Raw genomic sequence first — 15,730 nt, forward strand, 5'->3', positions numbered from 1 at the left:
TGTTTAATTTGAATAAAATAAAATTTCTTTTGAATAAGGCAATTGTAAATTATATGTCTTAAAAACCCAATTGTACAAACTTTTTATATTGTTTAATTTTTATTTTTATTTATATTTTCTTTATTTGATTATATATGTCTTAAAAAACTATTTCTATATTTACCTCATTTGACCTCTCTCACCAACCCTACAATAACCCTTTTTTTTATCTCAATAAAATCAAACAAAAATACTCGATTGAATGATAAACATCATATTTGTGAAGAAAAGGAGGATTATAAATTTTTTTTATCATTCATAAATGCTAACCTTGAAGGTTTACATATTTATCAATTTGATGAATTTCGTCATTCTTATAGATAATTAAAAATATATAAATAATTATACAAAATTAATAAAATTAATAAAATAAATTTTTTTCAAAATTTTAAAAAAATCATAAATATTATAAAATATTCATAAAAAAATTCTAAACATATAACTAATAACTAATAACTATAATCCATCAATACATGTATTCCAACAAAAATTGAGGGTAATCTTTGAGCTAATTAATTACATCTCAGTCATGTCTCGATGTCTTACTTGTATTTGATCGACATAGTTATTATGTAAAATAAAATAAATTACTATATTTTTATTAAAATAGAAAGTATTGTTTCGTTTGATAGAATAAAAGTTTGATATATTCCAATAAAAGACTAAATTGAATAAAAATAAAACTTTAGGGGCAACCCTGTAAAATAAAAGTAAAAGTTTGATACATTTTATTTAATAAAATATAAATAATACAACATAATTTTTTATGACAACTATCAACTATTTCGATTAGGACATGATCTACTTGTATGTCCTGGGTTCCTACAGTATTCGCATAATTTCTGTTGATTGGTTGTTTCTCGGATATCCATATCGGTACGTATTCTAGTCGAGCAAGATCGACCCTTTAGTTTGAGACGCAATTCTCTATCCGGTAATAGCTTAAACGGAGTAAGCGATACAGGTGGCCACTTACGTTCATCTAGGACAGGTGGAAATACATGTCTTCACATGTTGTACATGGTTTGTATTCTGTACACTTCGTCGACGTATCTCATAGGATCTATATGCAGATTCTGACAAGCTGCAATTACATGACTGCATGGATAACGAAGTGCGTCAAATCTCCCACAGTCGCAAGTTCTATTTCTCAAGTGTACACGATATTTAAAAGATAGTTCCCTTTTCGAAAAAAATTGTTCAATTGTAAAAAAATCAAAGTGTATGTACCATATTTAAAAAAAAAGACAAATCAAATTATTTGGTAAAATTAAAAAAAATGAATTTTAGAAAAATCTGGAAAAAGAGAGAGAATAAAATCGATTAAATTATAAAAAAAATATGTACTAAAATAAAACATGGTGCATCGTACAATTTTGACCTAAATTACCTTCATTTTAAATCTGTTGGCATTAAATAAAGGAACCTTGCAATTTTTAGTTTTTGGCCAAATTTTATAAAAGGCTCCTTATACTTTTTTTTATTGCCATTTAGTCATTTTATTATAATATATTATTTCAAATATCCCTATTTTTAGAATTTTGTATTTCCAATTTAAAAGATATTTTTTATTATTTTAATATATAATTTGATCTGACTTCATTTTTAAACACGTAATAATGATATACAGAAACATATTGGCATTTTTTTTTACAATTGAATAAACCTTTTGCATATTTAAAAATATATATAAAAAAAAGAGAGTGATAGCATCTATCAAATACGAATATATGTCAGGTCACGTTTGTTTAAAAAATATACCATGTCAATACAAGGTTTTGAAAGAACGAGAAGAAAGGCATACCAAAATTAATTGATAAGTGGTCCTATTCATACAAGTAGAAAAGTAATTAAAGGTCATTTTAGATGGGTGCGGTAGGTTTAATTTTTTTTATCTCGCGCTATATATCTAATTTTATCGCCTCATTATTTTTAAATTAATTGTAGGTAAACATACCACCTATCTAAAGAGGCCTAAGGTTAGTTATTCAAAAACAATAAAAGATAAAAACATTAAAAAAACAAATTAAATTAAGATTTTAAAAAGAGATAATAATTAAACTCAAGTTTGGGGTTGTGGGGCAACACCTAACTTAGAAAGTTGATGAACAAAGGCAAGTTTGGGTTAGGCTATTGTAAGTGTATCAACTAGTTGATTAGCGGCATGGATGTGATTGGTTTTTCGATCAACATGATATTGGATGAAGTGAAGATCAATTTCGAGGTGCTTCATCTTGATATGTAAAATAGGATGTTGACAACGACATATGGCCCTAAATATTATCGCAACAAAATTGAGGAGTACAAGAAAATGATACTTGAATTTTCTTGTAAGAGATGCAACACCCAAAGTGTTTCAGTAGTAGCTGTAGCAATGGCCCTATATCCAATTTCAATGGATGACCTAGCTATAGTTAGTTGTTTTTTGGACGATCTAATAAGAGTATGCCTAAAGAAGAGAATATAGACAGTGGTGGAAGCAGGATTTGTTGGGTTCCCAACCTAATCTGCATCTGCATATATGCTAAGAATGTTTTTAGAGTGATGATTGATTTGTAGGCCATAATCTTCACTATGTTTCAAGTATTAAATGATTCTTGTCACCGCATTCTAGTGAGTAACAAACCATCAGTGGTCTGAAGAACATCAATTTCAAAAAAAAAAAAAAACCTTTAGCATACTAAGATCTTTAAAAGAATTTTTTTTGGAGAGGAAAGGAATAACCTGTTGAATAACTATGAGATTGTTGCTAGTGATTATGATATCATCAACATATACCAGAATATAGAGTGTAGCTATTGAGGCTTGTAGAATAAATAATAAGGTGTCACATTTGGATATTTTGAATCCTGAAGAGAGCAAAAATTTACAGTTCCCTTATTGGGAACCTGTGCAAGCCAGAAACCTTGTTGTTGAGGACAAACAATTTGTGGTTGATAAGATTGAGGTTGATTGATGCGGCGAGTTTTGCGAAAAAATTGAGAAGGATTGGTATTGCATTGTGCAACTGCAAATGTGATAGCATGGTAAATTGTACTTTCCAAATCGAAAAGTTTAAGTTATTATGAAGCTTAAGAGGCATTTGGGATTGGATTGGGTAAGGAGAGAAAAAAAAATCTAGTTTAGAGATATTTGGCTCTTATAAAATTTAAGTTTTGAAAGAATAAGAAGAAAGACACAAAAGTTCATTGATAAGTAAGCCTATTTATAAAAATATAAAATTAAGATAAGGCTAGTTATTTAAAAACAACAATATATAAAAATATTTAAATTACAAATTAAATTCAAATTTAAAAAATAGATAAAAACAAAGTAAGATAATAGAAAAATAGAAAATATATTTTTTGAAAAAGTGAAAAAAACTAAAAGGTTTAAATATGTTGTTAGTCTTTCTATTCTTTAAAAATTTGAAGTTTACTCTCTTTATTTGCTTAATTTGTAATTAAAGTCCAATGGATAATATTTTTCTTTAAATTTGAATAGTTGATATTTTAATATTTAAAGTTGTAATTTAAAATTAATATTCAATTAATAATATATTCAAATTTAATAATAGTAAACTAAAGTTATTGTCAATTAAGTTTTAATTTTTAAATTAGTTAAAAGAGATATTGAAGTTCCATAAATAAAAAGTATAGAGAATAAATTTTAGAAATATGATAAATATAATAACTGTAGATATAATCAAATCAAACTAAAAATGATAAATTATAGTAAATAAAGTTCTGACCAATGACAATTGAATGAGAAGAAATCTTACCCCAAATGCAAGATTGTATAATTTTTGGATATTCTTCTCTATCAATTTTGGAAGTTGGTTGGAAATTAATATATCTGGTTCTAATCATTTTGCATGCGATCTTTCTGAATGGCAGACCGTTTTTGGTATTATTTTTTGGCAGTTTTGAATAAGAAGGAACAATTATGTGTTTAATGCAGACTTTATTAAGAATGAAAGTGTTTTGGAAAAGAGTTACCGTATGAGGGAATGTTATTTTTGTTCAAACTTTGGATTGATGATTTAAAGTATTCAAAAGTTAAAACTTGTAAGTTGATCAGGTAGATTCCACCGGATGATGAATGACATAAAGTGAATAAAGTCCTGACCAATGACAATTGAATGAGAAGAAATCTTACCCCAAATGCAAGATGTGTGATTTGTGCATATTCTTCTCTATTAGTTTTGGAAGTTGGTTAGAAATTAATATATCTGGTTTTAATCATTTTGCATATGATATTTCTGAATGGCAGGCTTTTTTTGGTATTATTTGGTAGTAGCTTTGGATAAGGAGGAACAATTATGTGTTTAATGCAGACTTTATTGAAAATGAAAGTGTTTTGGAAAAGAGTTACCGTATGAGGGAAAGTTATCTCTATTCAAACTTTGGATCGATGGGGGCCTTAAAGCATTCAAAAGCTAAAACTTGTAAGTTGATCAGATGTATTCCACTGGATGATGAGTGACATAAAGTGAATATTGATGGTACGGTCTGTAATGTATTCGGGAATGCTACTGTAGGTGGTCTAATCTACGATCAGTATGGGACGTGGATTTCTGGTTTCTCAAGGAATATTGGTCACTGTTCAGTTATCGATGTTGAACTTTGGGAAGCTCTGAAAGGTCTTTAACTCGCTTGGAACCTTGGGTTGAAACGAATAATTCTCTAGTTGGATAGCACTGAAGCTATTCAAGAAAATGTTGTTGATCAACACTACTTAGCTCTAACACGTACTATTAAGAGCATGTTGTAACTTCCTACTTATGATTAGCATTAATGACATTCTCAAGACTGGTGGGTAGGTACTTTTTCATAGAACTGTCGGATGAAGTCCTATAATTACTACATGATAATTTAAGTAATGATTTAATCATTCTCTTTGTAAAAAAAAAAAACACAAAACTCATAGAAGAAGGAACTTTTAAGAAATGAGTATTTGACCTTATTTTTTCTGATAAAATAGAAATAAAAAAAGAAAAAGGGAAATTATTGAAAAAGACTGGTAAACATATACCGCACTTCCTGACCCGTTCCCCTTCTTTTTATTCGTTTTTATTTTTTACTTTATTTTCCCCCTCTTTCTCTCTCTCTCTTTCTCTTCCTCTTCAGTTTCACTCTTCCCATGGCTTCTTTCTCTTCCTTTCCTTGCCCTGTAAGCCCCAATCTCGCTCTTTTTTTATTTATTTTTCTCTATTCTCCAAGGCTTTCTTCTACGTGTATTTATATTTTAAATTTTATGTTATTCTGAAGTTGCTTATATAGATTTACAAATTGGGTTTACCGTTTTTTGTTTCATTGTTGTTAATTTGCTCTGAATTGGAACTCCGGGTTTACTTTTTTCTCCTCTATTTACCTGTTTGTTTTTTTTATTAAATTTTGTTCTTTATAAGATGGGAAGTTGTTTTATTCTTTAATTTTTGTATTTGCAGTGACTTGTTCCTCATGGCTGATCTGACATGGGTTTTCGATTTTATCATGTCCACTCGTAATTTCAAGTGAGATTTTTTTATTCCCAACTTGTATCTTTTTTTAATGGTTCTAGGTTTTGTCTGAAGATTTCAAGTGAGGGTATTGAAAATAGGTATGGTGAAAACGCTGAAACTAGTGGGAAGTTAGAGTTTTTGTTAGGTTTTTAGATTTTGGTTATATTTGTTTTATGGTTTTATGAAGGTATTTGTAATGTTGGAATCATGGTGAATAGGTAGTAGGGTTTAGTTGGTTCTTTGTGTTTATTTTTCAAGTTTAGCTAAGGTGATACTGTGAAGTGGGAATGGTGGGCAAAGAGGATGCTCCTGTTAATCCTACTCCTCCGGCTCCATCATGTCAACTTTCTGGCTCTCGGAAAATGTTTTGGCGTTCGGCTTCGTGGTCCTCATCCAGAACCAGTCTTCAAATTCCTGAAACTGATAAAGATATAGGAGCAGATACTAATGTTATCAATGGTACTAATGATGGACAAGCTCGTCGGTATCCTCCTCCTCCTCCCTTAACCCCACGTTCGCAACAGAATTCTAAGGCCAGGTTGTGTTTGCCACCTCTGCAGCCGTTGTCGATTGCACGGAGAAGTTTGGATGAGTGGCCGAAGGCTGGTTCTGATGATCTTGGTGAGTGGCCACAGCCACCTACACCAAGTGGGAACAAGAGTGGTGAGAGGTTGAAGCTTGACTTATCATCGATTCAGCGGAGTAATGATAAGAATGGCGGGCTTATGAAAAGGGAAAAGATTGCTTTCTTTGATAAAGAATGCTCAAAAGTGGCTGAACATATTTATCTTGGTGGAGATGCCGTTGCAAAGGATAGGGAAATACTAAAACAGAATGGGATTACTCATGTTTTGAACTGTGTGGGATTTGTTTGTCCTGAGTATTTCAAGGCCGACTTTGTGTACAGAACTCTGTGGTTGCAAGATAGTCCATCAGAGGATATTACTAGCATACTTTATGATGTTTTTGATTATTTTGAGCATGTTAGGGAACAGAGTGGAAGAGTTTTTGTTCATTGTTGCCAGGGGGTATCAAGGTCCACATCACTGGTGATAGCGTATCTTATGTGGAGAGAGGGACAGAGTTTTGATGATGCCTTTCAGTATGTGAAGGCTGCAAGAGGAATTGCAGATCCAAATATGGGTTTTGCTTGCCAGTTGTTACAGTGTCAAAAAAGGGTTCATGCTTTCCCATTGAGCCCTAGTTCCTTACTGAGGATGTATAGAATTGCGCCTCATTCGCCTTATGATCCTTTGCATCTAGTCCCTAAAATGCTGAATGATCCATCCCCTTCTGTACTGGATTCTAGAGGTGCATTTATTGTTCAGATACCTTCTGCAGTATATATTTGGATTGGTAAAAACTGTGAATCTATAATGGAAAGGGATGCACGAGGAGCTGTATGTCAGATTGTTCGGTATGAGAAAGTGCAGGGGCCTTTAATGATGATAAAGGAAGGAGAGGAACCAATCAATTTTTGGAACTCCTTTTCAAATAATTTACCTTTGATGGACAAATCTGGAAATATAGTTGGGGTGGGGGAGTCAGCAGTTAAGATTTGCCCTGGTAAGAGGAAAGTGGATTCTTATAATGTTGATTTTGAGGTTTTCGAGAAGGCTATAAAGGGAGGTATTGTTCCTCCATTTGCTTCATCGGAGAATGAACATGAAACCCACCTTCCTGCCAGAGAAAGCAGTTGGAGCATGCTTAGATGTAAGTTTGCCTCTGTCATAATGAAGGACTTTGTCTCTGCACCAAAGATATTGCTATCCAGGATTTATTCAGATTCCATGATGATAGTTCGTTCATCATCACCATCGTCAACATCGTCCTCTTCGTCTTCCTCCCCTCTGTATCCCTCTCCTGATTCCAGTAGTTGTTCAACCTACTTTTCAGAGTCCTCTCTGGATTCACCTTCAGCTGTTTCAAATTCTTCTCAAGTTTCATCACCTTTGCATGGTTTTTCCGAATTGTCTTATGTTTCATCACAAACTTCTTCACACCCCACGTCTAATAGCTCAGGGTTTGTCAGTGTCAGTCTCACTTCTCAACCTCAGGCTGCATCTTCGCCCCTAAAAAAGGTTTCAACATCCCTTGCAGAAAGGCGAGGCAGTTTATCAAAGTCTCTCAAGCTGCCAGTGCCGAGTGATAATGTACGAGAAACAAGTGATCGGTCATCTTTTCTTGTCAAGAAAGTCAGGGACAGGAGAAATGACAATACTAGTTCATCTTGTGAGTCTGATATTGAAATTGTCTTTGATTCCAAGCATGGTGTGGGAAATGGAGGGGATGTTGTGATTGAAGGCTCCAATTTGAAGATATCTCCATGTAGAATAGCTAATATTGATCCACATGATAAGAGATCTACTTTTGTTAGTACATATGAACCTCAAAAAATTCATTCTCCCCAGGATGGTTTTGTTTCTGCTGTTCCAAATAGAATGGAGGAAAGTTTTCCAGCATGTCCTGGTGTAATTCAACCTTTAGTATGGCGCTGGCCCAGTATAGACAAGATGACAAAATTTAATAGAAGTGATCTAGATTCAAAATCTGCGTTTGCAATTTTTCTCCAGCTACAGCTGTAGGCAAAAATGAAGATAGGATTCTGTATTTTTGGATAGGGAAGTTTTATCATCATGAAAAAAGCTTGATTCAGTTAGATAGCAGCCAGGTGCTAAGGGATAGAGATGATATTGACTGGAACCAAGTTGGTTATGATGTTCTAACTCAAGTGGGTCTGCCAGAGGACATCCTTGTGAAGGTATAGATTAATGTTATAAATATTTATGAGGGTAATTGATTTGCTATTTAAATCAAAGGATATAGTTATGTTTATGCCAGGGTCAAATCAAGTTTGGATCCCTCTTGTTGTCTTTGAGTTTGATGCTTTTGGAGATGTAGAAAGCCTGTTTACTAATAGGAGAAATATATAAGATTAGTCACTGAACTCTTTTTGCGTCACATTCTGTTTGATTTTGTTATGCATTCAGCCCATAGAAAAGAAACAAATAATCTGTACTACTTTCTAACCTTCTATTTTTTGTACATTGATTATCAACAGATTGTCAAAGAAGATGAAGAACCAACAGAATTTCTTGAGTTGCTGAGGACATTTTAGCTCTGCTGCAATTAAGGAGAAACCTACAAGCCAATAGATTTTATAAATCATCTTCCCGTTTCTTCAAATGGCTTAATTTTGCTCTGGAATTTCAGGCATCAAGCCTAGTTCCCATGGCAAAACCAATGTGGTACTTAACCTTTTCTTTTATAATATCTTACTTGGTGTATGTAGTTTCAGAAAAAAATTCTGCTATATCTGTGCAATATAGTTCTGGTTTGGTAGCTTTCATGCAGATTGGTATGGTAAGCTTATGCTTCTTCCAGCATCAGTTGTATGCAAGGATTTTAAGATACTCCATGTAATGTTTCAACTAGGTTAAATTTTTTGCAGATATTCTGAAACATTGATATTCTTATGGTTTTCTAGGCCTCAATTGATCATTAGAGGGGTAGTTTCTTGTGATAGAATATCAAATTAGACTACCACAGGATTTCATTCCCATCATTTTCAGTGTTTACTCGGGAGCTAAATTTTGCACCACTCCATTGTCAGTATGAAAGCATGAATAAGACCTATGCGCAACTATTTTGATTGGCTGTGCTAGACTTTTGCATATATCTTTTCATATTCGTTGTAAAAGTTCACTTCCAGGTTGGTTTTTACTTCATTAACTAGACTTCAGTTATATAGTTAGTACATGAGGAGAATGAGTTTAAGATGTCAATCAGAATATGTTGTCTATGAAACTATTCTTTAGAGGTGTGGAATGCAGTGATTAAAAATGTTAAAAAATTCTCCATGTATGTAAAAGCACAAGCATGTAATATTGAGGATTTTCAGCTGTGAAGTTTAGAGTTACAAGTGTACGCTGAAGCTTAATGCAGCTGTGGCTGTGGACCTTGATGACCTAGCAGTAAATTCTTTTTCAGTCATAGTTAGGTGGACAAGGTCACAGGCTTGAATGTTTTTGTGGTACGCACCGAAAAACGTAGATTCTTGCCATCTATGGCCATTCACCTTTTTGACCACCGTCACTTTAATGGTTTTGGCTCAGTTTGTATTGGGAAAAACTTGCAATTGCATATTTTTCACTGTACTAATGTCCAAGTAGGATGGTCAAAAAATTTACTTTCTCTTACCAATATTGAAAAATCTAGGCAAATTTACCCTACCATGTTTACCTCATAATTTCGAATCTATATATTGAAATGTTTTTGATTGTTTGCAGGTAACAGCTCTTTGGAAGGATCCTGTGGCAATTCACCCTGCTTGTACAGCATCGTTAACACCGCCATAACTGTTAGTCATTTGTTTCACAGGCTGTTATTGTATATTAAGTGTTGGTAGAATCATTTGTTCCAGACAAAATAGATAGCCTGTAGTTTCCCATCTTTTGGGCTACTTTATGTCTTCCAGTTCGCACAAACTGTTCAATTCACTACTTTCTGCATAGGCAGGTTTTAACAGTCATTTTTCTCTAAATGCAAATGCTGGATTCAGATCTTATCTCTCTCTTTCTTTGTTTTGCTTATATATGATATATTGTTCTGCCATTTTATGGGCTTGAAATTTGCCCATCAGTTCAAGAATTGAACATTTTCAAGTTTTAATGGATCAAGAAACACAATCTCTCAAGTATAGATAAACTACTTGAAAGTAAGAGTTCTCTTTAGTGAATGTTCATTTTGTCCTTTTCAAATGCCCTTCTAGGATGACCCGTGCTTAAAAAGCCCTTTATACAAGGAAGCACTAACAGGGCTGGGCATTCAATGGAATTCCCGTTGGCTACTGTATTCGTGGCATCCACCACCACCACCACCATGAGTTTGAAGCTTCTAGTAGATGCTAAAGGGAGGAGGGTTCTGTATGCCAAAGCTACTATTGTAAGGTTGGCTTGCATTAAAAGACATGGTTGAATGGCTTGCAAAGCTTTATGAGAGCTGAAAATTTGAGTGATACTTGCATTCAGCCAGCAATAAACAAGGATACATTGTTGAAACATCTAAATCTTCAGGCATACAAATACAATCATCGGCAACACATATTATACTGGTGTTTGAATGCTCGTAGAGACATTTGTCGATTTTATTATGAAAGTGATCCGGCACATATTTGCCCTTCTTGCTCTAATGACATGAACGACCCTGCAACATTTGTAATCCCCCTTCAAGTAAGCTCCCAACTTCATCTGGTGCAAAAGAGGGTGGCTACGTGAAAGGGCTTGTTATTTATAAAGAGAAAGTGGTTACTGTAGGGCATTAATGAGAGGAGCAGCATGATCCCATTTGTTTATAAGTTGCTGTAAGAAACACAGGTTTCATGACACTGGTCTGGTTTTTGTTTCAGGGTCTGGAGTTAATCAAGGCATCGCCTACAGTCCAAGACTCTGCCAGCTGATGTATTGTTTAATTGATTTCATATTTTAGATGTCTCTTGAACTGTTTTGAACTCAAATGGTTCCTGTTATTATGTTGCTTTGAACGAAAAGGCAAACAAGGTTTTCGAAAACCATTTATATAAATTCTGCCACGGAAATGATAATTTCGGGAAGAAATACGTCAACGAGGGAGAAATTCATTGTGTAGAGTTTAGAGGGTACTGTGTTTTATGAAGATAACGCATGAAAAATAAGGGGAAATGAGGTTGGTGAAGGGTGTGAATTGGCAGAAGAACCGTAGAAGCTAGAGATGAGTAGACTCCCACATGAGTAAGAAACATAAAGCAGCGCCCAACAGATTAATATAAATAAAAACGCAGGCGAAGGATAAATGTACGGAGCCGTGCGGTGAGCACAGAGCGAATTATTCTTTCGCCTTTTACTAAAGAATACCGTGTGCTCGCCGCCCAAAGCGGCATACGCCAGTTTTTGGAAGGTTGTTCCTTTTTGGAACGCCTCACTAATTTCTAGTCTTGAAACATTATTTTTTATTTATTTATTGTATTTATGAAATTTTCTCTTGGACGAAATATTTGGAACTTTGAATTTTGTGTGTTTTAAGTGTTATGGTGCTATTTATTTATTTCCAAATATTTTCTTTTAAGAAACAAATGTCTTCGCTTTCAAGTTTGGCCTTTACTTTTTTAAGTTAATTTTTAGTTAGAGATCTAATTTTTATATTATAATTTAGCATTATTTATTTTTTTAAACTCGTTTTTAGCACCAAAAAAGAATCTAACAAATATGTTGGAAAATTGAAGTGTAGAGACATTAAATTCTATATTTAAATATTTATGGTCTTTTTCACTTTTGATCCTTCTATTCTGCTCATATTTTGGTTCTAATTTTCGTAATCTACTATTCCAAAATGATATTATCTGGTCCAACCTAATTATTTGGATAAAAATATTGATATAAAATAAGTCAAAGAAATTTATTTTGACATAATAGAAATGATTATTTTTAAGAAAAAAAATCGACTTCAACACTTTTAATCAAAATAATTAAGCGTGTGAACTATGTAGATTAATAAAAGACGAGGGATTGAATTATGTCAAATGTTAAATTTAAACAAATTAGAGGGACTATAACCACAATTTGACATAAAACGCCATTGTTTTCGTTTCATTAACCAGACTTCAGTTATGGTGCATGACGAGAATGGGTGCAAGATATAAAAAGCACAAGCACATAATGTTGCGTTTTCAGCAGTGAACCTCAAAATTCTACACAGATTCTGAAGCTTAATGTAGCCGTGGCTCTTCACCTAGGTGACACAGTAACAAAATCTTTTTCAGTCGTAGTTGGGTGGACAAAAAGGTCACAGGCTTGAATGTTTTTGAGGTGGGTCACTGAAAAGATGTAGATTATTGCCTTCTATGGCCATTAACTTTAAAGGTTTGGCTTAGTTTTGTGTTGGACATTCACTGAATTCCGATCACCCCCGCCAGCACCACCACCTGAATTTGAAGCTTCTGGGTTTACAAACTTTTATGAGACAGCTGAAAATTTGAGTGGTACTTGCATTCAGCTAGCAATGGTAATTTATTTATTAGGAAAGTGATCCAACATATAGTACTTGCCCTTCTTGATCTAAAGACGACTAACCCCCCCCAATAAGATTTCAAGTTTCAACTTCATCTGCTGCAAACATGAAAGGGGTCGTTACTCCTTACTTATAAAGAGTAAGTGGTTGAGAGGAGGATCATTATCCCATTTATTTAAAAGATGCTGTAAGAAACACAGGTTTCATGGCACCGGTCTGGTTCTTTTTTCAGGGTCTACAGTTACTGAAGGCATCGCCTACAGTTATATCTCTTGAAATCTGTTTTGAACTTAAGATGGTTGTTATTTATATTTCTTTGAACGAAGAGGCAAACAAGGATTGTCGAAAACCATTTTCATTGTATAAATTCGGCCATGAAAATGATAGTTTTGGGAGGAAATACTTCAATGAGGGAGAAATTCATTGTGTTGAGTTTAAGGGGCACGTGTTTTATAAAAAGATAACGCGTGAACAATAAGGGGAAACGTGGTGAAGTGTGTGAATTGTCAGAAGAATTGCAGAAGCTAGAGATGAGTAGTCCCACATCCCTAACGACCGAAAGCAACGCCCAACAGAGTATTATAAATATAAGCTCAAGAGAGACTGAAAGGCACGGAGCCGTGCGGTGAGCACAGAGCGAACTATTCTTTCGCCTTTTACTAAAGAATACCGTGTGCTCGCCGTTTAAAGCGGCATACGCTAATTTTTGGAGGGTTGTTCTTTTTAATAACGCTCAACAAATTTTTAGTTTAAATAATTTCTTGGTATTTTAATCTGAAGGTGCTATTTTTCATTGGTGGAGGTTTTCGAATTTTAATCTTCTCCTATTATCAAAAATGATAACAAGGCTTATTTTTTTAATATATTATGTTAAATAAGTTGATAGAAATGACACGGATCAGTTTACCTTTTAACAATTAGGTAAAAAAAAGTTGAATGTTCGGATAGAAGTAGTAAATGAAAGTAAAAGAGAAATGGTTATCTTGAGTATATATGCCATCTATGATTCTAACTTTTGTAAACATTTCAACATAATATAAGTAAGTTTTGAAGCCCAACAAAGTTTCTAAAAACTACAATTTTTCTTTTTAGAATTTAGAACCATAGGTGTTCCTTGAGCTCTAACGTATGCTATTTGTATATGTACACACTCAATTAGATATTCACAAAAAACAATCTTTATTGTATGTCTTACATTAAAATCGCATTCTGCTATACTGAATCAAGAAAAAAAGCTTCTAACAATTTATAAGGAAATCTACTCTCTGTTGGTTATTAAATCAGTATACACCAACCCTTCACTACAATCTACCTTGCACTGTGATAAGGAATCTCCTTTGACAACGATGGGAGAATAATAAATGTGGGGTTATTGAAAGTTCCCATCAAAGTCAAGCATATCAATTCTCTCAATTAGATGAAAAATAAATAAATGATAGTTAAACTTGGGATAGTTGAGCACTCACGTCAATTAAACAATAGTTAAAGTTGTAGGCAAATTTGGGAAAATGAAAAAAATAAAAAAAATGTATTTAAATTAGAATAATTACCTAGATTGATGATGATATTATAACTAATCATTCCTTTGTGATTCATTTTGATTGTTTCCATTTTGACTTGGTTGATATGTTGTATGAGACAAACGATTGTTTTTTAAGGCGATTTCTGAAACACTAGCACAACAGTAAGTGCCTATTAAAAGAAATGAAAATATATATATATATATATAGTGACTTAATAATAACATTACAATAAAGTATATATGCTATACCTTTATGGCAACCATATTACACATTTACATTAATAATAAATAAAAAAAACGATAAATATACGTACTATACCTCTAAAGGATTAGGGTGTTGTCCCTGCAATGGCATCAACAAGCTCTCCAAATTTTTTTGTAATCTTTCAATCTTAGCTTTCATGGTTTTTATCTCTTCATTTCTTGCTGCTGGTAGGGAAGCACCCAGTCCATGATTAGAGCAAATAGGATCGTTCTACTTGTTGCTTTTGAGATTATTCATCCAATGGTATATGTTGATATTTGTAATTATTTTTGGTTTATTTTGACACTTAAACTTATAAAGAGATAGTTGTCTCTTGGAAGGATATCACAAATTCGATCAACTAGAATTTATAATTGATAGATTATTTTAGGTGAAAATTTTAAATAAGTTTGTTTTTTCAAATTATTTAAATGATGAAGAAAAATGTTATTTCAATAAATAATCATTATTAAAAAAAATGAGAAAAAATTTATCACCTAAAATCATCTACCAAATATAAATTCGGATTGATTTGAATTATAGAACAATTGTTGTAGTTGATATCATTATAAAAGACAACGATCTCATATTTCGCCACCTCCACCACCGTGATCATGAAGCTTCTGATAGATACAAAAGGGCAAAGGGTTATATATGCCGAAGCTGGAAAAGATTTTTGTTGATTTTCTCTTCAACCGTTCAACGTATTGTTATTGCCTGTTAGTACTGTTATGAAGTTGCTGAAAAAAAAAATGCATGGTTGGATCCCTTGGAAACTTTTACGAAAGCGTCGAAAAATTGAATGATTCATTCTTTCAGCCGACAACAAACAAGAACATCTTGTTGAAACCTAAATATTCTTCATGATTAGCAGCCAATACTCCTGTCTTGTTGCCAGGCATTCAATCATCAACACCACAAAGCTTTTACAGTGTTCATATGGTCGTAAAGGATCATAATCGTATGATTATTATGATGGACTGTGCGGTAGGAGGAGTTGTATTTTGTATTACACAAATGATTCGACAGCTACTTGCCCTTGTTGCTCTGGGATCATGAACATCCCTGCAACATTTGTACACCTCCCACCAAACAAAGTTTCAACTTCGTTGCCTACTACAAAGGAGGGTTATGTGAAAGGGGTCGTTATGTATACGATCATGGACGATCTTACGGTCACGCCGATGTCGACTATTTCGATCATAGCTATGCTACATAAGTTCAACCTCGGGCAAGTCGAGTCTCTGGAAGAGAAAGTGGTAAAATGTAGGCATTATTATCCCATTTGTTTATAAGTTGCTGTAAGAAACATACAGGTTTGATAGCTTTGATTTGTTCTTATGTTTTGTTTCAGGGTTTGGAGTTGTTGAAGAGCATCGCTAGAGTCGAAAACTGTGCT

General features: G+C 33.4%; 1 protein-coding gene and 2 non-coding genes across 3 annotated transcripts; all 3 read left to right on the forward strand.

Annotated features, from left to right (window-relative positions):
- The first annotated feature begins 5,082 nt into the window (after positions 1-5,082).
- On the forward strand, positions 5,083-10,088 carry LOC107897785 (protein-tyrosine-phosphatase MKP1). Its single transcript, XM_016823357.2, is given in 5 exon segments — positions 5,083-5,190; positions 5,468-8,086; positions 8,089-8,282; positions 8,583-8,769; positions 9,811-10,088. Coding segments are annotated over 3 exon segments (2,529 nt in total). The 5' UTR covers positions 5,083-5,190; positions 5,468-5,808; the 3' UTR covers positions 8,640-8,769; positions 9,811-10,088.
- A 1,270-nt stretch (positions 10,089-11,358) lies between these two features.
- On the forward strand, positions 11,359-11,475 carry LOC121208921 (U5 spliceosomal RNA). Its single transcript, XR_005904042.1, has one exon. It is a non-coding gene; the product is annotated as a U5 spliceosomal RNA (small nuclear RNA).
- A 1,706-nt stretch (positions 11,476-13,181) lies between these two features.
- LOC121208909 (U5 spliceosomal RNA) lies at positions 13,182-13,297 on the forward strand. Its single transcript, XR_005904031.1, has one exon. It is a non-coding gene; the product is annotated as a U5 spliceosomal RNA (small nuclear RNA).
- Positions 13,298-15,730: the final 2,433 nt, after the last annotated feature.

Source organism: Gossypium hirsutum, chromosome A10, assembly GCF_007990345.1.
Source record: "Gossypium hirsutum isolate 1008001.06 chromosome A10, Gossypium_hirsutum_v2.1, whole genome shotgun sequence".
Taxonomy (NCBI): Eukaryota; Viridiplantae; Streptophyta; class Magnoliopsida; order Malvales; family Malvaceae; genus Gossypium; species Gossypium hirsutum.